Consider the following 25101-nt stretch of genomic DNA (forward strand, 5'->3'; position numbering starts at 1 on the left):
CTCAAAAAAAATCAAAGTTCAATGACTAAATAGTACGAAAACTAATATTAAATAGTTGAAACATGTTTTGTAACCCCACAAATATAAAAAATATATAAAAACCTGTAAAACTATTTTGACGACAACTTGGCAATGTGTTAAATGTAATACAATCCTTTCGATATGTACATTTCTGAGGTCTTGGCAATGTATCAAATATAATACATAACAGTTTCATGTCAGGTTCTGTGTATTAAATGTTTTTAAATACGAAAGCATTGTAAATATTTATGCACTAACAGATAGTAAATGCATCAAAATGTAGATTATGGAAAAATATATACTAATCTAAGAAATAAATGCAAAACATCCAGTGCGAACCGAAATCTGTTGTTTCCGTGGCGCCATGTTGATTATTACTAACTAATTTACAATGACACTTGTGTCTATTATTTTTTTCTGTAAGTAAGGAGGGTACCTCGATTTATTGAGGGCAGAATTATTTTGTTAGGTACTCCAGTGAAACTGCTAGATTTTTTTAAGTTCCATGTATCACGGGTGTTACGATGCCAAGATAAGGGTTAACGACAAAACCTACATAAAATTTTACTATAAAATGTTTTCAGGTGACCAATTTTACACTGAACGAGAAAACCAGGATGACGTTAATGCTGAAAGTCCATTATCGTCGAAAAATTCAGCCAATAAACATTAATTTGGCAGACCATCTGTGAGTGCGGGACGTTGTCCAGTCCATTTATCACCACACAAACAATGAAGCCCGATACTTTAGGAGTGCCCAAATCACCGCTTGTTAACCACGGCAGGCCTATGGAACTCTCCGCTCGAGCTCGGATTAATACCTACGACTGTGCTCCCGTTCACGGTAGAAAAGCAAGCCAGTTGGTTGCCACACGCGCTCACGTACGCACGTCACCGCGCGCCGCACTGTCAATTTTTACGATAGTTAAAAGCTACGTACTCGTAGTAGGTACCTACCTTCTATTGAATTTCTTTAATTAAACCCGTAATCTATTTTAAATAGGTAGCAAATTTCTAATTTATTTTGGTAAATGTTTATTTTAACGACAGTAGGTAAGTTAACTTTACACCCGAAAGTGCCTACTCATTTTCGCTCTGGTTAACTTATAATTAATTACCTGTATTCATGGGGTTTCTATTATTTTTCTTTATTGTGTAACATTAATCTGTATCTGGTTTTAAATTACACGAAGAAACTAATTATTGCTGGGATTATTGCGAGGTTTATAAAACGGTGTAAACACTGCGGTTAGTGCAGGGACATATGACCTTTTAAAATGACTATTTCGCAAACACGCATAGTCGGAATATTAGGTATAATTTAAGATTTAGCTTTCCTTTTATTTCACTCCGCTGTTTAAGTAGGTATTTATTTATCATTTCTAAGCATCAGCAACCCTAGCGTTGTGCCGGTGCGCGCGGTGCGGGGAGCGGCGCGTTGAAGGTCACTCCATTGTATTTTTGTGTAGGTATCAAAACGGTAGGTATTTACGTTTTGTTTGAGAGATAAGTATCTGTTCGTAAGAACTATTATATAATCTGTGACCACGGCCCGTGTGAGCATGATGATCCTGTCTTGTTTTGGCCAGGTTTGGCATCTGTAAACTAGTCCAAGACGGATATTTTGGTATAGAGACAGCGGAGTTGAATATGTGCCTAGTAAACGAATCCGTTGAACTGCCTGGAAGCCAGGCCAATCGACACTTTTTAGGCTCTTACTAAGGCATAACTGCGAAAAAATATTAAACTTGCAGATCCTATCGAGGCCTTAAAAAAAACTGGTTACAAGTCTCCAAAGTCATCAGAAATAAATCTGTCCTGAAGCGTAAGTCGAGTGTTCGATCCAAGGTGCGATTTCTGGCATACGGTTGACGATGTAGCTGAATTTGTTGCAAAATAAGTAGAAATTGCATACTGACTAATAAGAGTAATAAGTCATTATAAAATTTAAAAAATATATTGTTTTATATCAGTTGGAGCTTGTGCTTATACTTTCTGGTACACCCTATGATCTTTTATATGTAGATATGCCATACACTAACATATCAAGCGAAAAAAATGATGCCAACCAATGCTGCCAACGTCACGGCAGCATCAGTTACAATTTGTTTACAACTTCATACGCAAATGCGTAAAAGAGACGGCACAATTAAAAGAATACCTAAGTAAAAAAGAGACGGTTAGTGTTTGTCACTTGCGCGTGAATTTGGTAAATCAGTGATACCACCATAACACGACGGCAAATAGTGGAGATGGCGCGAACCGTAAAACTTATTAAGAAAAAAAAATATCAAAGAATAAGATGTTTGACAGAAGGTGCAAATCATTTAAGTGCAGTTCTATGTAGTAATGTACTCGCTACCGAAGTAAAAAGTTTTCACATTTAGTTATGTAAAAAAAAGATATTATATTATACTTATCAGTTACTTTTGTAAAAAAAAAATTGGCTGGTTCAGTACGCAGAGTAGGTATGCATGTATGGTGGTTAAAATTTCACCCCGTATTTTTATATTTTATATGTATTGGACTCTACCTAATTCGTGAATACTATTAATAACATTCACCTTCCCTTTGATCAAGTGATATATACTGGTACTAGCACAGTTCATACGCAAATGTAAATAAAGCGATAAAAATAATTAACTATGTAAATAAACTATATTCCTTTCCACGAAACCTAGTTAAAAAAAAGCAAATTCAATAACAACAAAACCTTTTATTTTACTAACAATTTTATGTTATAATAATTGTTATTGTGTGAGAAAATGAAATGCCTAAAAAAAATACTAATTTTGTAGTAATCTTTGTATAACCAGCAATATACCTATTTACTTAATCGACGCGACCCGGACAATAATAATCTTTAATTTGCCAATTGTTGTAATTAATTACAAGAAAAAATGCGTGCAAGTTAAAAACTTTAATATTAAATTTGAAATTTATTTCTCTTATTTGTACGACAAGCACCAAACAATGAATGCAACTTACCATGACGCCTCTGCTATGATAATCTATGTACGCAGTTGGTGCGTCCTTGTCATTCTCGCTGATAAGAACATAAACTTATCTCTTTCTGTCAGCCGGCGAAAATGGCGGCCAGCTTTATTTTTTCAAGATTAAACCGAAGAAAAACGGATTTTTTCAGCTTTTACTTACGAATTATATGTGACGCCGTCAATTTTTTTGCGCTTCCGCGGATAATTTGAGCATTTCAACATAACGCAGGTCGGCATTTTGTTGCTTAATACACGTTATTTGTGGAAAAGTATTAACCGGTGTACACTTCGCGCTTGCGTCAGGCAGACTGAGACAAACTCGTACACATGACACGAGGTGAGTGCTTCAATTTTGGAACGTGTATAACACATCTTTGTATAAAAGATCATAGGGTACACCCGATAGACAGGGTCATTACTCATACTAATTCAAGAAAATGATAGAAAGCAATGTGACAAATCTTTCAAATTCTTTACCCCAAACAACCCAATTATGATAACATGGCAAAAGAAAACGAACAACGACCGCTAATAGCTTGAATGGCTACCTACTAATCGAATTTCAAAGATGTGTTGCTATTTTAAATTTTATTTTACTTTTAGGTACATCTTTACTTTTATTAACAGCAATCTTTTTTGGCAGAACATATGTCGAACTTTCGAGATTTTATTTGGATTCATTGACATTTTTTTTGTACCACAACATAAATATTGAACAATAGGCTAGATGACAAATTTTCATATATGGTATCAATCAATCAGGTTTGTTTTTAGGATCAATAAATTGGGACACATTGCATTAAAGCAATACAAAAATCCGACAAACGTACTTCACTCGCGAAACGCCCCTAACAAAACGATTTAAGTGAACGTGACGTCAAGATCACTGAGAGCGCATCTTGAACAAAACAAGAAAATTGCATTTTAGTCTGTGAAATATTGCGTTTATGTGTATAGTTGCTGTACAATCTTTTTTTGGATGAAATGTGAGGAATCGAATGGTGAATTATTCCGTTTTTGGAAGTTAAAAACACTTAAACTTTGAAACTTTCAGGTGTTGTAGTTCTTGTATTATTTCCATTTCTTTTTTCCACAATGTCAGGGGTGCGAAGCTCCTGACTTCGGCCTAACTCGGCTCCGCTCGGCTCAGCATTGCTCCGAGCAATTTTTAGGGTTGGCACCACTTGACTTCCTTTTGCGTGCACGACCACAGATAAGATAATCACTTAAATTTTGACAACCCTAAATAGCCGAAAGGGATAGTGCCATATATTAGAAAGGGATAGTATGATTCGACCCTGAACCGCTGTCAAACTTCGGTTTTGTAGGAAGCTTCCTTTCTGTACGGTAGTACTATTATTTATTCTGTGACAATGTTGTGATAAATTGCTCATTTGCTATCTATTTAACTAGATTTCGTTATAAAATTCAACATGTGTCATCATCCCTATTGAGATAATGTGTTATTCAGAAAACCAAGGAGATATTTTTTTTTATTTGGCTGAAAAACAACGGACTCCTAAATACAACCTAAAGAATGGGATGAAAAGGGCCACAAGCAAATGATAAACATACTTTTAACTGGACAAACTGGTAAGCTGACAACAGACTCTATTTTTTTAACTAGCCTTTGCATTCCTGGTACCATTTTAAGGATTTGCTCATAATTAATTCGTCAATCTTCCGTCAAAATATTGCGTTCATCATCATTTCAAAAAATAGCTGCTGAAGAGTTCATAACTTTTCCAGAGGTTTTAAAGCCCACTCAGCCAAGCTGTCTTCAAGTGATGTCAGTACCAGGCCACTCCAATAGCTTCATGATCTCCTGGCCTGCTGCCAGGGCATCCTCTTCCCTCATACCATTCAATCGCTCAGTGACATGACGACTAAAGAACCAGTAATTATTGGTCTCTGTAGGAACAGTGGACACTAACGGCTTCATAGCAATAAGGAGATCGTCCAGAACTTTTTTACACTTGGTATTCTTTTTCTTTTTAGATATAGGAGCTCTGCGTCTAGGTCGGTCAGTTCTCTGGCCTCGTTGTCGGATTTGTATAAGTTCTAGGTCGTCCATGTCTTCAAATTCAACTTTAACCTCCACATTGTCAGTCTCTTTGTAGTCCATTGAATAGCCCTGTGAAATGAAATAGCAAAACATATTAAAAAAAGAGAATGCCTTATAGGTGCCACAAGGGACCAGAGGGCTGGCCAGTATTTTGCTCAACGCATAGCATTGCCATACAACGTAGCGATGCGGCCAGCCTTCTGGGCACACTGCCCATGGGCAGTGATATGGGGGACTTTTTTATTTATATACTCTTTATTTTAACTTTATTTCGTTTAGAAATGGTTTGTATTTTTAAGCTAATGTTTTATATTTATTTAATAGTGTTGTAATAAATCATATTTTAAAAATAAAATAGGAAAGTTATGAGTAAGAGTGTGTACAAGTTGAGTTTACAAACATGACAGTTTCGAAAAATATATTTACACAACCTTCTTGTCAGTGTCTAAGTCTTATGGAACATGGGCAATTGGGCATAGTACAGGAACAGTTTAGCTAGGTCATGGCTTTTGCCTAGTCAGCTCATATATTCAAAATCATCATCATCATCATCTCAGCCATAAGACGTCCACTGCTGAACATAGGCCTCCCCCTCATACGTGCCGGTTGGAAGCGACCCGCATCCAGCGTCTTCCCGCGACCTTAACAAGGTCGTCTGTCCATCTTGTGGGTGGTCGTCCTACGCTGCGCTTGCTAGTCCGTATTCAAAATAAGGAATCAGATTTTTTTATTTCATTTGCAACACCTACTGACATATGTAAATTTATTAATTTCCGCTACCCAATGGTTGTCTGGAAGAGATCGCTTTTTAGCGATAAGACCGCCTGTTGTTTACCTCTGCTTGTATTTCTGTTTTCTTTTGTATTGTCTTCTTTTATTGAGGTGTGCAATAAAGAGTATTTGGATTGTATTGTATTGTATAGCCTTATTTCAGAATAATTTTTTTTATACGGAGTCAGATATAAATTGTCTAGACACGCGGCAGCGTGTCAAGCCAAGTTCAAGCAAAGGAACTGGCTAGCCAGCGCCGAGTGTAATATTACACGAACCACTTGGTTCCACTTTTGACCCTTCTATAACTCAAAACATCTTTGACGTAAACACATAAAACTACGTGTGTTTAATTATATCCATAAGGATATCTAGAAGCCCAAATTTCATGAAGCTAGCTCAAACGGTTATAAAGGTATGAAGGTCAAAAAGTCGTAAATTTTAAGACTGACTTATGACTTATAGTACCTAAACCTAACCTACTTCCAGATGACCTAGAAGGATGAAATTTGGAATCCAGCTTGGTTATTGTGTGTAACCGTAGGAAAAAATCTAAAAATAAAATAAAGTTAAAAAATAGGGGGGGTCCCCATACAAAAAAACCACTTTTTATTGGGACTGACATATAAGTACCTAAACCTAACCTACTTCCAGATGACCTAGAAGGATGAAATTTGGAATCCAGCTCGGTTATTGTGTGTAACCGTAGGAAAAAATCTAAAAATAAAATAAAGTTTAAAAATAGGGGGGGTCCCCATACAAAAATCCATTTTTTATTGGGACTGATATAAGTACCTAAACCTAACCTACTTCCAGATGACCTAGAAGGATGAAATTTGGAATCCAGCTCGGTTATTGTGTGTAACCGTAGGAAAAAATCTAAAAATAAAATAAAGTTTAAAAATAGGGGGGGTCCCCATACAAAAATCCATTTTTTATTGGGACTGATATAAGTACCTAAACCTAACCTACTTCCAGATGACCTAGAAGGATGAAATTTGGAATCCAGCTCGGTTATTGTGTGTAAGCGTAGGAAAAAATCTAAAAATAAAAAAAAGTTAAAAAATAGGGGGGGTCCCCATACAAAAAAATATTTTTTTATTGTAGCGTTGGAACCGTTACAAGCAGATATTTGAAACTACCCCAATATATGTATTATTATATTTGCTATATTAAAATAAAGTTTAGTCAAAAAATAAGTGGTGCCCCATACAAAAAACTTTTAATACGCTCTAAACAACCGGCCAACGGTGTGTCGTCGGCGGCGCGCGGTACCACATAATTATACAAAGAACAGAAGTAAAAACCATACAGCGGAAACACAAGAAAAAACATTAAATCTCAATACCTGCCTAGTTTTCTTTACAAAAAGTATTGATATCCCACCAAAAACATAAATGTAAAAAAGGAGAGCCAAGTTCAATACAAAAATTATGCTTGGCTGTGGGGCTCGCCGCAAAAAGAATGGAGATCTAAATGACTGCCACTGCCAAGTTCTATGCAAAATCCAAATATGTATTTATAGGAACAAAATAACATTATAAACAAGTATTAAACTCTATTTCTTTGCTTTATTGGATACCTATAACAATTGCTGTTATTTAAAAAAATGTGAGATCTTAAAGTAGGTTAGATTTGGCTTGGCCAGGTTTTATCAGAATTACAATATATATAAAATGATTGATATAATGAAAACTGGCCAAGTCAAATCTAACCTACTTTAAGATCTCACATTTTTTTAAATAACAGCAATTGTTATAGGTATCCAATAAAGCAAAGAAATAGAGTTTAATACTTGTTTATAATGTTATTTTTAACCGACTTCCAAATCCCAAAGGAGGAGGTTATCAATTCGGTTGTATGTTTTTTATTTTTTTTATTTTTTTTATTTTTTTTTTTATTTTTTATGTTTGTTACTCCATATCTCCGTCATTACTGGACCGATTTTGAAAATTATTTTTTTGATTGTATGTATATGCATACAGATTGGTCCCGTTTTTGTCAAAATCCAGTTCTGATGATGGGATCCATGAGGAATCGACGGAACTCCTCAAATCTTAAAGGCATACATATGGTGATTTTTGTGTTTTTATCAACAAATCAAGCATATACATTCAAAAACGTGACATTAAAGATAAAAGATAAAGATAAAAAATAGTTTATTCAAGTAGGCATATTACAATGCGCTTATGAACGTCAAATAAACCTTTACCGGCTCCAACCGTACACCTCTGCCCCGAGAAGATTTAAATCCCCCCTCAATTGGAGGAGGGTATCCCAATATGGGACCGGCAACAAACTCGGCGGGACACATCTTTTCAAAACATTATTACATCTTATAATTAACATGCATTACGAGTAATTAATACAATTTAAATTACTATAGAATTCATGCAATTATACTCAGTGAGTACATAACTTTATAGAATTTGATATAAAAAATAAACATATATGCACATGAAATCACAAATACGTAGCTCTTTCAGAAAACAAATCAAATCTTACAAAAGGAAAAGAAAATAAAATCAATAAAAGAAATGAGAATACATATTATATGAATCTAACTGATTGTTATGAGATGCTTTCATACAATTTGATGTGCTTTCTTACCTGAGCTGAGTCACCTTTAACTCTACACATAATACAATGTTTTTAACCCTTTACCTACGGGTGTCAACCAGAGTTGATCGAAGTAATGGTTGTGTTCAACATTTTTTTTAAATAAAACGAGACCTTGTGGCTTGGTAATAGCGGTCACATTATGCACTGTGATTAGTATAGATATAAAGAAAAAAATATCATAATATTTCGGTAGATGGGTCTGACATAAACATAATTTTAAAATTGCCGCTTTTTTGCTGGCAACTGGAGTTGACACCCGTACTGCAGAGGTGCTAATAATTGAATTGAATATGGCGGACAATAGTGTTGTTTTCAAATTTCATCAACTTGTTGTCGATATGAGAGTACGGCGTGGGAGTGTTTGGAGTGTTATTTTTAGTGTTTTTTACCGTTTTTGGTCCAAATATTGGAATTTAACGTGCTATGAAATCATTATTAGCAGAGGTCGGATAGGGTGAGCTATTTGCCTTATAATATGACGTAAGACATGTCAAATTATAAGGTAAACAGCTCACCCTATCCGACCTCTGATTATTAGGTACTATTCTACCTAATAATAATTTCACCACAATCATAACTTGTTAAATTTCAGTTTAACATTTACTAGGTTATCGATATATCGACAAATGTGTCGATAGACGCACATCACTATTTTCCATAACTGGCAAATTGTTTTAGTGCAACGTTTTTTGTGATTGATATTTATGCATTATTTTCATAATTATCGTTATTTAAGTGTTTATTTGTGTTAAGTATATAATAAACTAATGTTCTTAAACGTAAACTTGTTAGAACCGCGAGTAGAAACTTAAAAATCTTCAATTTCTTAGTGACTGGTATATTGCTTGATAGCAGAAAAAATTGTGAATATTATTACTCCAAGTGATTATTTATTGATTAAACACATTATACTTATTGTGTGTGTGAAGTTTCAAGTGTGTAGCTATAATACTTCAAAAGTTACAAGTAAGTGAAATTATGCCTAACCGCTGACTCTCGCCAAAACATGCCCGTATTGGGCGGTGACGGAGCGATTTAATAGCCCGTAGGTAAAGGGTTAATTGCTACTTGTCGTTATTACAGTTTCTGGTTTGGACCATGCATGTTTGTCTTTTGATGAAGTGGAACTGCTGATGATGATCAGAACGGAACTCTTCAACGACGCATAGTTCACCTTTGGCGATTTGTCCTCTTCGTTATGTTTGTTAAGCAAGTTAAGTTTTTAAGCCACAATTTTATCAAGCTTGAGTTCTGATGATGGGATCCATGAGAAATCGAGGGAACTCCTCAAATTTTAAAGGCATGCGTATAGAGATTTTTGTATTTTCATCAGAAAATCAAGCATTTTCATTAAACACTGTCGCATTTGATGAAGTGGAACTGCTGATGATGATCAGAACGGAACTCTTCAACGACGCATAGTTCACGTTTGGCGATTTGTCCTCTTCGTTATGTTTGTTAAGCAAGTTTAGTTTTTAAGCCACATTTCTGTCAAGCTCGAGTTCTGATGATGGGATCCATAAGGAATCGAGGGAACTCCTCAAATCTTAAAGGCATACGTATAGAATTTATTGTATTTTCATCATAAAATCAAGCATTTACATTAAAAACTGTCGCATTTGATGAAGTGGAACTGCTGATGATGATCAGAACAGAACTCTTCAACGACGCATAGTACATGTTTGGTGATTTCGAATTTCGATTTTGACTTGGACTGGGACCCGAACTCATACCCGGATCCGGTTCGGACCCGGACTCGGACTCGGACTCGGACCCGGACTCGGACCCGGACTCGGACCCGGACTCGGACCCAGACTCGGACCCGGACCCGGACTTGGACCGGGACTCGGACCCGGACTCTGACTCAGAGACCCGGAACTTGACCCGGAAAACCCCTATGATACCTAAACTAAATAAACCGCTATGATTACCTACCATAAAATGTAGGTATAAAGTATGATGATGCCAAACCCCTCCCGCTCAAACCCCCGTACACCGCACCGCATGCGCCGTTAAGTGGGTTAGGTTAGGTTTGAACTGCGATCCTCACAGAACCGAACAAAAGTGGGTTAGGTTTGGTTAGAACTGCGAGCCTAAAGAAACGAAATGCTACTATAAAAATGGGTTTGATTAGGCTCGAACTGCGATCCTCACAGAACCGAACTGCTATCAGAGAAGTGGGTTAGGTTAGGCTAGAACTACGACCCTTACGGACACGAAATGCTACTAGAAAGTACTGTTTTTACCTCCTTTTCTACATAGTGCACCATCTACCATAATCTTTCACCGGGCCCCATAGAAGTCGGTTTTTTTTTCTTAAAAATTATGTTCCTATAAATACATATTTGGATTTTGCATAGAACTTGGCAGTGGCAGTCATTTAGATCTCCATTCTTTTTGCGGCGAGCCCCACAGCCAAGCATAATTTTTGTATTGAACTTGGCTCTCCTTTTTTACATTTATTATTATTTACCAAATAGGTCACCCCTAGCCACAAGATAGAAGTACCAAATATACTTAAATAGGCTTGTTAAGTATTTGTGAACTCTACTGTACATATATGACATGAGTTAGGCTTAGAACACATTGCAATTAATTTCTTGCAGTTTCAGAAATGCAAAAAAGTGTAACATGCAGCATACTTCATAAGTGCATGCACTTGCAAGACTGAAACTGCAAGAAATTCAACTGAAACCGCAAGAATTTAATCACAGTGCATTAGTGTGTATAAGAAATTAATCATAGTCTAAAATGAATCCTTATCTGCAAGGCAAAGTTAGCCTCGTAAGTCCCCGCGTACTTGTACAAGTACAAATTAAGGATAGCACTTCAGACCTGACATTTTAACCACGTAGATGGCGTAACTGCCTAATGTACTTACTCAAGTACAAATTTTTCATTTCCCATTTACCGGGTAGTTTTTTTACAACGGCAACACTGACACGGTCATTCTCATTCTATATTCTATGGTCAATTTCGCCATGTTAGACAGGTAAAGTCAACTGTCAGTGTCAGTGTCATTTTTTCGCAAGATGGCCACATAGGCAGGTCGCTGGCCAGCACGAGGTAAAATAATCGGTTTATATTCAAGTAATCACTTGTTTTTTCTGTTGTCATACGAATGTATTAGTATATTTAAATAATAAATATTGTAAAATAAACAATATTTCAAAGAAACCTGTATATTTAAGGGAGTTCGTGATTGGTCAAAATAATTTGTACTTACGGTAGTACGTTCGGTCTAACTTACAAGTTTTTTTTTCTTATTCTAGCGTTTGATGAAAAGCAAATATTTCAATTTCTCAATGACTATGACTTCAAGGACTCTGATAATGAAGATATGTTTATATCTGAACCCGACCAAGCATCAAATAGGGACTTTTCTTCGTTTTCGGAATATGAAGATGGAGAAATAGAAGTTGCAGTACGCGGACGTGTATCTAGTCATCGATTTCAAAGTGCTCGTGGTCAATGAGGTGGGCGTAGCCGTGGTAGAAGCACAAGTGCACAAGGGCGAGACGTGGGAAAAGTGCAAGGGATAGGCCTGGAGATCTAGTCTAGGCTTTGAACACCCAAATCCAATCTCCTTGGATGTAGTATAGTATTAAAATAATGAAAAGAGGTTTTTTAATTCACCTTTTTATAAGAAGAAGATTAGTTATGTTGTAATAAAGTATTTTTTTTTACTTTACTGATGTTTAGAGAAAATATATGATTTAATTTTAATATTAAATAAATCCTTTAATTTTTTTATTATACTGTGTAAAAACCTAATGTACTCACACAAGTACAAAATATTTTCAAAAATTTCCTTCATAAAAAGGTGCTATACATAATAAACATACCATAAAAATACTGAAAATAAAACCTCACTTCAAAAAATCTCTAAAATCGACATCTTTTTGTCTCGGTCTGAAGCACTATTCTTGGTTTGTACTTGGTATAGTACAGCCGGCAGATATGACTACTGCCCTCGAAAAAACACAGGACTTACGAGGTTAGAGAAAATTAAACATAAAACTAAATTTTTCTTACCTCATAGACATCTTTTCTAGAACCTTCCCGGAGAAATTGCAAAGGTTTCCATAGCGGCCAGCATGGCACATAGACCTCTTCAAGAGTCTTGGCAGTCTCCCTGGAGCGCTCGATACGTCGCACATTGTGGTTGTATGTACTTCGTATGTTCACCCAGCGATCACGGACGGAGCGAGCTACCACAGACATGAATACATATTACAGAAATAAGCTATTTTCAGAGTAATTTACTTGATCAGAGTCAAGATAATGAGTTCATAAGGTCAAACTAATAGTTAACGAGTTAATAATAATTAAACAAGTGCGAGTCAGACTCGCGCACGAAGGGTTCCGTACCATAATGCAAAAAAAAAAAAACAAAAAAAAAAGCATAAAAAACGGTCACCCATCCAAGTACTGACCACTCCCGACGTTGCTTAACTTTGGTCAAAAATCACGTTTGTTGTATGGGAGCCCCATTTAAATCTTTATTTTATTCTGTTTTTAGTATTTGTTGTTATAGCGGCAACAGAAATACATCATCTGTGAAAATTTCAACTGTCTAGCTATCACGGTTCGTGAGATACAGCCTGGTGGCAGACAGATGGACAGACGGACGGACGGACGGACAGCGAAGTCTTAGTAATAGGGTCCCGTTTTACCTTTTGGGTACGGAACCCTAATATAGCCTTTATTTCTGACATTTAAACTTAATCTTAATACATAATTATTTTAAATTGTGTTTTAAACTGGATGTTTCCTTGTCAGTTTGCCTTCTGGCAAAGGCCTCCCCTAGAGTTTTCCGGTCTTCTATCCCTGGCTTGATTCAGGTTAGATTCTTGTTTTGCGTTCTAGAGTTGCTTTATTTAAATATTTATTGTTTTATCTGGTTTTTATTAAGTTAGTTATATAACACTTTAAACTCTCGCGTTTTGTACACATATTCAATTACACAAACGGGTCTACCGTGATATAATTTCATTGTTTTTACCTTTAATTCCGACGTTTCAGCTGAGTTGCACCAGCAAAGACTGACGTCCCAACAAATGTCAACAGAGATATTAATAAAACAACACTAAATTAGTTTATAAAAATGTTCGGGGTAGACAAAGAAATTGCAGCTACCCGCAGTAATTGCAGTTAAGTTAGTTTTTACATTTCGTTTTTATATTTCGGTTTTTACATTTCGCTTTACTTTTTCTAGGGGGTGTTGGTCTTACTCCCCACGGGGACCAGCCGGATTGGGGAATGTTGAGTTATTCTAAGTTCCTGTTGTTGTTAGTTAGTTAACGAGTTACCTACCAGTAAATCCACTGCCCAGTTTCGCAGCAAACTCGGCATAGGCCTTGTACTTCTGCTGTATGTGATGGTTAGTATTTCCAAATGGCTTCCAAATAAAGTCTCTTTGTCGCACGAACTCGACGAGATTCAGCTCTAATTTTCGCGTCCAATAACATGGTTTTCGCGGCATTTCACAAAACTAAAAGAGCTAACAGTCAAATCGTAAAATATTACAGAGGTAAGGAAATAATTAAAGCTAACTAAAGACAATGGTCTCTTTACTAATGTAATGAAGGCAGCTTCTGAAGTGCCGGGTTGGTTTGCAGCGCCGGGCCGGCACCGGCAATGCAAATGGAACTGCGCTGTAGCGACGATATAACGATATTTGATATTTATTCTAAAAATCTAGGGCGCACATCGAACGTGATCCGACATTATCAAGTCACAGACAATACTTAATAATTAAAATTAACAGCAGAAGCAGAGTAACAATGGTCTATTATTTTTATTAACGTCAAATCCTAATCAAATCAAATTAGTTGCAGTGACAGACAGCGCAGCGCTCTGAATTTAAAAAAAAAATGTTCCTTTTGGACCATAGACTTATAATATATAGAGACGGGGTCTCAGCGAGCTGTCACTGTTGCCACTTTTGTTTAGTGTACGATTAACAATTTAACACCACCTTGCTGTAGCCATGTCGATAAAGTCATATCGATAAACTAGCGACATTTCTTACAATTTTAATTTTACTTCAAAGGTTTGACGATATCTAAAATGAACAAAAACGCTTTCATTCTTTATTGTGGTTATCAGATCATAATTTTATCGTCAGGCCCCAGCAGGGAACCAAGGGAAAGTTCAGATATTTAATTAAAATACATAAATACCTACTTAGATATGTGTTCCGCAATAATTGAAATATTTTATTATATTCTAACATATTTATTATTCATTAGCATTTCAATTATGTATATGTTTAACGAAGATATTGCAGCTTCAATTAATAGGTATTTCGTTCCGCTGTGTAGCGTTTATCGATATATAACATGATTAAAATCGACTTTTCACATCCCTAAAAGAGCACACATACACGTTTTTACGCATACATACACAGCCTGGATGCATCAAAAAAGGCAACACTTGATTTGAAGTTCACCTTGTCAACAGTATGGTTGTCCTTTTTTGACAAATGGCATTTTAAAAGAGCGAGGAGAGAGAAATGATACTAGTTGCTGCGCCGTCAAAGAGAACAGAAAACGTAGGGGCCTTGTTTTGGACCATAGATTTACTCTTATATATATAGAGATCCCGTCTCAGCGAGCTGTCACTGTTGCCACTTTTTTTTTTTTTTGGCTATCGCCACAGAGGCATTTGCCAGCATCACGTCAATAAGATTTAACCCTTTACCTACGGGCTATTAAATCGCTCCGTCACCGCCCAATACGGGCATGTTTTGGCGAGAGTCAGCGGTTAGGCATAATTTCACTTACTTGTAACTTTTGAAGTATTACAGCTACACACTTGAAACTTCACACACACAATAAGTATAATGTGTTTAATCAATAAATAATCACTTGGAGTAATAATATTCACAATTTTTTCTGCTATCAAGCAATATACCAGTCACTAAGAAATTGAAGATTTTTAAGTTTCTACTCGCGGTTCTAACAAGTTTACGTTTAAGAACATTAGTTTATTATATACTTAACACAAATAAACACTTAAATAACGATAATTATGAAAATAATGCATAAATATCAATCACAAAAAACGTTGCACTAAAACAATTTGCCAGTTATGGAAAATAGTGATGTGCGTCTATCGACACATTTGTCGATATATCGATAACCTAGTAAATGTTAAACTGAAATTTAACAAGTTATGATTGTGGTGAAATTATTATTAGGTAGAATAGTACCTAATAATGATTTCATAGCACGTTAAATTCCAATATTTGGACCAAAAACGGTAAAAAACACTAAAAATAACACTCCAAACACTCCCACGCCGTACTCTCATATCGACAACAAGTTGATGAAATTTGAAAACAACACTATTGTCCGCCATATTCAATTCAATTATTAGCACCTCTGCAGTACGGGTGTCAACTCCAGTTGCCAGCAAAAAAGCGGCAATTTTAAAATTATGTTTATGTCAGACCCATCTACCGAAATATTATGATATTTTTTTCTTTATATCTATACTAATCACAGTGCATAATGTGACCGCTATTACCAAGCCACAAGGTCTCGTTTTATTTAAAAAAAATGTTGAACACAACCATTACTTCGATCAACTATAGTTGACACCCGTAATGCAGCGGTGTTGCCTTACTGGCAACTCTGGTTGACACCCGTAGGTAAAGGGTTAAGATATATGTAATACGGGGTTGGGAATTAAACACGAAAGGATTGATCAGATTAGGGAGCAGTCACAATTTTAGATTATTAATTTTGATAAAATTTGCAAGCAGCCGAAATATAGAGGGGTTAGGAATTAAAAGAGAGGGCATATGCGTCGGGAGTGGGCTTTTTTGAAAGATAAGGCCAGAGTACAGATGTGAATGATCAAGACGGGGGCAATTCAGGAACAGATGGTTCAGGGTTCCATCGTCAAGGCCACATTCACATAAGGATGAGTCCCGATAATGCATTTTAGATAGGCAAACTAAGGTGAGGCAGTGATTCAGTCTCATGCGGATAATGGTTGAGGACGCCCTTTTACTCAAGAAAACCTTGTGAAACCAGGGTTTTTGCCCTATGTCCGGCTGTAACAACGCATATTTTTTAGCTTTGGACCTACTCGAAACATGCCACCGGGCGTTCCAGGAATTACACAGAAATTTTTTTGGAAGAGAGAGAAGGTCAAATGCGCAATTTTTGAAAGGAACTTTGTCCCCGCATGATACAGCCTCTTTAGCGATTTGGTCCGCTATTTCATTTCCTGGGATGCCAGAGTGACTGGGGATCCAGGCGAGAACGATTTCACAATCTCGGAGGGAGGATGACGCGATTTCCTCTTTGATTAAGAATGTTAAGGGGTTGTGCAGTTTTGATGAGAAGGGGTCCGAGAGAAGGGATTGAAGGGCGCTTTTCGAGTCCGAAAAGATTAGGGTCCGTTTAAGGCGGGCCACTCGGCAGTATTCCAGGCATTTTAGGATGCCCATACATTCTCCAGAAAAGACCGAGCTTTCAGGAGGACACTTCGCCTTCTGTACTATACCGTATTGTGTGTGATAGGTCCCAACTCCTACACATCCGGAAGGAGACAATTTGGAGGCGTCAGAAAACAGGGTATGCCATCCTTTCCAGTTTTCTCCTAGGGTAAACTGAAGATGATCTTTTGCGCAGATATCGCCTTTTGCGGAGCCAAAGTTTAGGAGAACTCGGGGCTGGAGTATGGTAACGGGGAATGAATGTTCAAACATGGGAAGGTTGTGAGAGTGAAACATTGGGTCTTTTATGGACTTAAACCTTCTAAAGCTGGTAACTAAACATGGGGGAGATTGATTAGCCCAAAAACGAGAGCGATTATAGAATTCGTTCAGAAGTGTTATTTTTGGGGAGATAGGGTGCATCGAAAATTGAAAAGTGCGGAAAAGGTAGCGGTCAGAAAGGAACTGACGGCGAAGATCAAGAGGAGGATCGACACATTCCACTTGAAGAGCATTGATGGGGCTAGATCTCATCGCTCCTGAGACTATACGAAGGGCTTTAGATTGGATGCGGTTGAGGCTTTGCAGCGCAGATTCGTATGTATGTATGTATGTATAAACTCTTTATTGTACAAAACACAAAACACAAATTTATGGCACAGGATAGGCAGTACAAAGGCGAACTTATCCCTTTAAGGGATTTCTTCCAGTTAACCTTTGAGTAGATGAGAATTGAAGAAGAACGGTAGACAAATATAGCACTGAGTACAATAGACTAGAGGAAAGTCAATCAAATTATAAAAGAGGGCCAAAATAAATAATATAAGATAAAATTTGGAATTAACAATATAACAAATATATAGAATACCTACGTTAAATATAATAAATATATAATATCTATAGTCACGAACAAGTTAATTCCGGTCCGATAGCCACAGCTTTTTTAACTGCCCCTTAAGCGACGCAACGGACCGCGATTGCCTTAAGGAGGGAGGCAACTCATTCCAAAGTTGAACAGCTCGTACCGCAAAAGATTTACCATACGCACGAGATTTGTGATGAGGTGTTGCCAGTGCAAGATTGGTACTCGATCGAAGGCGATGGCCACTACCATCTGCCAAAAACTTGAATTTTTGTAAAAGATAGAGAGGAGAAGAGGGAATAAAAAGAACATTAAAAAGAAGAGAAAGAATGTGCAGATCCCTGCGACGGCGGATGGGAAGCCAATTAAGTTGAGTGCGAAATAGAGAAACATGATCGTATTTCCTTAGACCGAATACAAATCTTATGCACATATTCTGCAGGCGTTCAAGCTTGTCAAGCAGTTCCTGTCTCAGATCGAGAAACGCAATATCGGCATAATCGAGAAGTGGAAGAAGAAGAGACTGAGCCAACATAATTTTAGTCGGAAGCGGGAGGAAATTCTGCAGGCGCCTCAGGGAATGGAGAGAAGCAAAAATCTTTCGGCTGATTTCAGAGACATGAGGATCCCATGAGAGCGTCTGGTCCATAGTAATACCGAGATTTTTGACAGTGGAAGAGAAAGGAATAGGAGTTCCGTCGAACAAAATATCTGGCTATACTCTGCTGCTGATTCGTTAGCAGGTTCCAGTAGGAATGTACCGTAGTCTAGGAGACTTCTGATTATGGCGTTATAGAGGAGTTTCAGCGCAAAGGGGTGAGTTCCCCACCAAACACCAGCAAGACATCTCAAAATGTTTATGTTACGTTCACACTTGGTCAGAATATATTCACAATGAGCTTGCCCCGTGAGTCTGGAGTCGAGAACCAAGCCAAGAAATTTAATATAGGGTTTGATAGGGATGGTCTGGTTTTTAAGGGATATTTGGATAGAAGGGAGGGATAATTTCCTGGAGAAGACGACTATGTTGCTTTTAGAGGGGGAAAGTTCGAAACCGTGGAGTTCAAGCCAGATGTTGAGGGACTCTAAGGCGCGGGAGAGTAGTTCAGCGGCTGAAGGAATCGACTTACCACAGGAGTATAGCAATATATCATCTGCATATTGAAGGACATTAACCTGATTACAGGCTGACTGAAGGTCGGCTGAATAAATATTAAATAATAATGGACTGAGGACTGACCCTTGAGGCAGACCTTTCCATATAGATCTAGACGGGGCTATAGAATGATCGATGCCTCTGAAGGATATGTGGCGATCTGAGAGGACCCTAATGATGATATCTCTCAGCCTGGGGGGGACGTTACATTGAATGAGCTTCTTCCTAAGGATGGGCAACTGCACGTTATCGTAAGCTGCTTTGACGTCCAGAAAGGCTGCTACTACTGATTCATGTTAACTAAACGCGACCCGGATATCAGTAGTGAATATTCCCAGACTATCAATTGTGCTTCTGCCTTTCCTGAAGCCAAACTGCGTAGAGGAGAGAAGATTATGTGACTCCACGAACCACTCAAGTCTGTTCTTGATAAGGTGTTCCATGATTTTTAGAAGGGCAGACGAAAGGGCGATGGGTCGATATGAGCAAGGGTCGAGAGGATCTTTATTAGGTTTTAGAATGGGGATTATTAGCTGAGTCTTCCAGAGTTGAGGGATAATGCCGTTAGAGAAAATGGAGTTGATCAGGTCCAGGAAGTATAAAGAAATTTTGTCGGGGGCGTTCCTAATAAATGAGTAGGGGATACCATCATGACCTGGAGACGAGTCCTTAACGCGGCTTAAAACCATTTGCAATTCCACCGGGGAGAATGGTGCGTCTAGGTGTGCGTGAGAGGTCTTACAATAATCCGTCTTATATTCTAACTTGTTTGGGACATATTGGGGTGCGAGAGAATCCATAAAAGCTTCTGCCCATTCCTTGGACAGCGGGTGAGAGCGGGATGAGGATTGTTTACACCCTCTAAATTTTCTAATGTTGCTCCATAAAAAGCGGGCCGGTGTGGAGGGAGAAATGGATGCACAGAAGGACTTCCATCCCTCCCGTTTATTGGATTGGAGGAGGAGCTTTGTTTCCGCCATACATTTATTAAGTTCAATAAATTTTGGAATGCAGATGTTGTTACGATATTCCAATTCACAGATTTTTCTTTTTTTAACAGCTAACGTGCATTGAGGGTCCCACCAGGGAGGAGAACTAATTTTCCCCGAAGATGGTTTCTTTACCGGGAGAACTAGTTCTGCACATTGTATTAAAATTTTAGAGAAGACCTCGGCACATTGGTCAATGTTTTCAGAGGAGACCGGAGGAAGAAGGGACACAGAATTGTTTAGTTTATTTTGGAATTCTGCCCAGTCAGCATTAAGTAGATGGAATTTGAGAAGAGGGGAGGAGGGGGGTCGGGTTTCTTTTGATGCTAGAAGAGATTCGATTAGAATAGGGAAATGATCGCTACCGAAAGATGAATCGAGGGTTTTCCAGGAAAGATGGGGGGCTAGGTTAGAAGAACAAAGGGAAAGATCGATTGCGCTGGTTATTTCCCCAGGGCGGGAGCGTCTGGTAGGGGAACCAGTATTTAGGATACAAAGGTTCAAGTCATCGACTATTTTAAGGAGTTCGTTACCAAGCACGGGGTCCGATCTACCACTTCCCCAAACTTGATGGTGGCAGTTAAAATCCCCTAGAGCTATAACAGGAGGAGGAAGAGACTGCAGTATAGAGGATAGGTGAGAAAGAATTAGTTTGGAAGGGTGAGCTAAATACACCGAAACAAAAGAACAGTTGGCCACACGAGCGGCCACAACATGAAGGTCGGCTAGAGGAGTTATATTGAATTTATTAAATGTAAGTGAGTTCCTAATTAGAAGGGCACAACCAGCGAATCCATCAGTCCGGTCATCACGGATACACGTGAAGCCAGGGACTCTAAAGTTGTGTTCAGGTTTTAGCCAAATTTCCGAAAGTGCGATAATGTTAAGATTATACTTATTAATTAGGTAAATTAAATCGGCTTTTTTATTGCTTATGCTTCTACAGTTCCATTGGAGAATGGCTTTGTCCATAATCTGAGGAAAAAAGGGATGAAAGGAGAGGGGCAACGTGGGACATCAGATTGTTATTAGGGGAAGAAAACTGTTTGGTTAAGGCAGATAGGAGTTTTAAGAAAGTGGCAAGGGCTTTTTCGCCCTCTGAAGTCGAGTGAGGGTTATTGAGGGCTGTCCCGTTATTTGCCTGTAACGGGTTGTCGTTAACCAAAGCCCTGTGACCTTTTTGGTCATAACCAATTCTATGAGGAGGGGGGGAGCGCGCTCTGGAAAAAGTAGTTTTTTTATACGAGTGTTTGATGATGGGAGATGTGACTGCATTGGCATAAGACTTACCTGCCATAGGATGAAGTTTGTCAGCTTCTATATATGAGATATTGGCCTCAGCCATCGTTTTTTTAATATTGCATTGCCTAAGATATTCAGGACAAGATTTACTCGTTGCTAAGTGGTTAGTTTCTCCTTTACAATTAATACATCTAGGGTCTTCGTTTTCACAAGACTCCCCAAGGTGGTCCCCGCCGCAGCGAAAACATCGAGGAGTCGACCGGCATTTGTCCTTAGTATGGCCAAATCTGCAGCATCGGAAACACTGAGAGGTAGGAAATGTATATAATTCCACCTTTAATGAGTTATAGCATACAAATACCCTGGGAGGAAGAATTTGGCCATCAAAGGTGAGGACTACAGTCTCCGAGGGGACCCATTTGAAAGAGCCGTCTTGGTAGTTTGTTTTTTTGAAGTTGAGTCTACGGGACTTAAGCACTCGGCCGCAGCCCTCTGGCACCTTTACAAAGTTTATTATGTCCTCAGGGGACCAGTCAGTCGGAAGTCCTTTAACTAAGCCCACTCTCGTAACGTTGAATGAAGGTATAAATGCTTTTAGTTTTTTATTTGACAAAGTGGGGGAAGTCAAAAAGTCGTTTGCATCCTGATACGAGTGAAAGCTAACCGACACTCTATTGCGGCCCAGTCCTTTGATTGAGCCATCGATGACGTTCGGAAACTGCCTTTGATGAAGGTGGATAAATTGTCCGAAAGAGACAGGATGAAGAGAGGCTCCAGGGGAAAGGCTATCATATTGAACGTGAATAGTGAAAGGACCTGGGTCACTCTGTTCATAACGGTCTCTTTCAGATTTCGTTATCGAGGCAGACATATTAGGCGTTGTTACAGCCGGAGATGGAGGGGAGCCCTGTAGGTAATCTGGGGGAGTTACCTGAGAAGAGCCTCCGTGAGAGTTTATAGTTTTGCCAAGAGCTAAATCGGACTCTTGGGAGACTTCTTGAGCAAGAGGGAGGCCTGAGAAAGTGTTTTTTAAAAAATTTTCAGGAATCCTACTGCCTGAATCCTTTGTATCTGCCTCACTTAGCTGGTCGGTGCGAGATCGGGAGTTAGAACGAGATCTATTATTTGAGTTACCGACATTTCCAGGGGTTGGGGTTTGAGTTTTGGTCTTCAAGTTCGTATTCAGTCTTGCCTTTCGAGCCAGGATATCCCGGCTATCGGAGATCGTGACAAACGCTCCTGGAGACGGGGGAGTTCGACCGACTGAGTTTTTTGACCCTCCCGGGTCACCTGGGGAGTTTTTCCCCATTTATTGGGATAATTAACTAATTGTATGCACAGTTATGGGAGAAAATCACTATTCGCACCAAAATCTGATCAAATAATTAATATTTTAAATAAAATTTTGAAGAAAACCGCGATTGACGTTCCGCCTAGCTAGCCTTCCAAAATTTAGCCACTTTTGTTTAGCGTACGATTAACAATTTAACACCACCTTGCTGTAGCCATGTCGATAAAGTCATATCGATAAACTATCGACATTTCTTACAATTTTAATTTTACTTCAAAGGTTTGACGATATCTAAAATGAACAAAAACGCTTTTATTCTTTATTGTGGTTATCAGATCACAATTTTATCGTCACGCCCCAGCAGGGAACCAAGGGAAAGTTCAGATATTTAATTAAAATACATAAATACCTACTAAGATATGTGTTCCGCAATAATTGAAATATTTTATTATATTCTAATATATTTATTATTCATTAGCATTTCCATTATGATTGTTTAACGAAGATATTGAAGCTTCAATTAATAGCTATTTCGTTCCGCTGTGTAGCGTTTATCGATATATAACATGATTAAAATCGACTTTTCACATCCCTAAAAGAGCACACATACACGTTTTTACGCACACATACACAGCCTGGATGCATCACAAAAGGCAACACTTGATTTGAAGTTCACCTTGTCAACAGTATGGTTGTCCTTTTTTGACAAATGGCATTTTAAAAGAGCGAGGAGAGAGAAATGATACTAGTTGCTGCGCCGTCAAAGAGAACAGAAAACGTAGGGGGCCTTGAAATGAACCCATAGACATAATATATATATAGACGGTGTCTCAGCGAGCTGTCACTGTTGCCACTTTTGTTTAGTGTACGATTAACAATTTAACACCACCTTGCTGTAGCCATGTCGATAAAGTCATATCGATAAACTATCGACATTTCTTACAATTTTAATTTTACTTCAAAGGTTTGACGATATCTAAAATGAACAAAAACGCTTTTATTGTTTATTGTGGTTATCAGATCACAATTTTATCGTCACGCCCCAGCAGGGAACCAAGGGAAAGTTCAGATATTTAATTAAAATACATAAATACCTACTAAGATATGTGTTCCGCAATAATTGAAATATTTTATTATATTCTAATATATTTATTATTCATTAGCATTTCAATTATGTATATGTTTAACGAAGATATTGAAGCTTCAATTAATAGCTATTTCGTTCCGCTGTGTAGCGTTTATCGATATATAACATGATTAAAATCGACTTTTCACATCCCTAAAAGAACACACATACACGCTTTTACGCACACATTCACAGCCTGGATGCATCAAAAAAGGCAACACTTGATTTGAAGTTCACCTTGTCAGCAGTATGGTTGTCCTTTTTTGACAAATGGCATTTTAAAAGAGCGAGGAGAGAGAAATGATACTAGTTGCTGCGCCGTCAAATAGAACAATAAACGTAGGGGCCTTGAATGAACCAAATCATGAAATCAGTGTTGCCAACTTGGCATAAATGATGCCAGATTTGGCATATTTTCACTGCTTTGGCATTGGCACCAAAATTTTTCATTTTGCAATGGAATGCTAAATTAGCATCTGGCATAATTTAGTCTAAGCCAAGTTTGCACCAACTTGGCAGCAACAATATGCGCCAACGCCTTATGTGGTTAATATTTTCATATGAATTTTGACTTTAGTGGGCGAATGACTATATATGTATATTTTTTTAAATGGCAAATAAATGCAGTTCAATTGACTTCCTGATTTTTTCGTGGATTGACATATTTGAGTTCCGTTTTGCAGATTTGATCAGACAATTTAATCAGATTGGGCGAAAATTGTCTCATCTGGACTGGCCTTCACTGATCTTGCTGGTACTCTCTCTCTGTTTTGCTATTTTGCTGGGATGGGAAAACAGTCGGCATTTTAGTCCTAGCAGAGGGCCTACCACGAACGTTGAAAACGAAAATTTCGAGCAACTACCTCTTTTACTCCAATTAATGCATAATTAGATTGACAGAGGTAGTTGCTGGAAATTTGAATTTTCGATGTTAGCGGTTATACGCCTAAAACGGAGAAGCTTTGCTCGCATTTTGAGCTCACTTGGTCAATAACAAGGCTGACGACAGACGTACAGAATTTTCCGTACGGAATGCAAACGAGTGCAAACGAGACATGTATAGTTATGTATATAGCGACGTCCCGTTCACACCGACTCGTAAAACCGTCGTAACTATAGTCTGTCAAACCATTTCCGTTAGTAAACAAAAGCGGCAATATTAAAAATAAAGTAGGCGCGAAGGATTATCATCCCATAGAAAATTTGAATTTTCTACTTACAAAGTACGGTGTTTTTTACTGAATATTTTTTAGACACCATATTATTTTAAGTGTCTATTTTCAAGTGACATTTTAGCATTTTTTTAGCATATTTCAAATAACTGGCATAATATTGGAATGATCTAGACCAAAGAATATAATACTCACTAGGAGAAGAACGATAACTCCATACAAAAAAATGTCCCCAAACGTTTATACGTTTATACTAGTAGCGCCTTCGTTGTGTACCAAACACTAAAGTTGACAACCGGTTTAGCCTGGCGGGTATTGGTATTATAGGTATATAGT

The 25101-nt window shown here is 37.9% G+C and overlaps 1 protein-coding gene across 1 annotated transcript; it reads right to left on the minus strand.

The window, feature by feature from the left end:
• Positions 1–1571: 1571 nt before the first annotated feature.
• Positions 1572–14259, minus strand: LOC134674014 (uncharacterized). The gene is made up of 3 exons (XM_063532062.1): positions 13792–14259; positions 12511–12686; positions 1572–5151 (listed from the first exon to the last, which is right to left on the minus strand). The coding sequence occupies exons 1-3, from the start codon at positions 13958–13960 to the stop codon at positions 4798–4800; spliced, it is 699 nt and encodes a 232-aa protein (XP_063388132.1). The 5' UTR covers positions 13961–14259; the 3' UTR covers positions 1572–4797.
• Positions 14260–25101: the final 10842 nt, after the last annotated feature.

The sequence above is a fragment of the Cydia fagiglandana genome, chromosome 19 (assembly GCF_963556715.1).
Source record: "Cydia fagiglandana chromosome 19, ilCydFagi1.1, whole genome shotgun sequence".
Taxonomy (NCBI): Eukaryota; Metazoa; Arthropoda; class Insecta; order Lepidoptera; family Tortricidae; genus Cydia; species Cydia fagiglandana.

Bases quoted from the DNA above. Each gene is read 5' to 3' on its own strand.
- LOC134674014 (XM_063532062.1), bottom strand. From the start codon at position 13,960: ATGCCGCGAAAACCATGTTATTGGACGCGAAAATTAGAGCTGAATCTC. The intron at 12,687-13,791 runs GTAGGTAACTCG...TGTCTGTGGTAG, and splicing joins ACTGGGCAGTGGATTTACTG to CTCGCTCCGTCCGTGATCGC. The intron at 5,152-12,510 runs GTAAGAAAAATT...TTCATTTCACAG, and splicing joins CTAGAAAAGATGTCTATGAG to GGCTATTCAATGGACTACAA.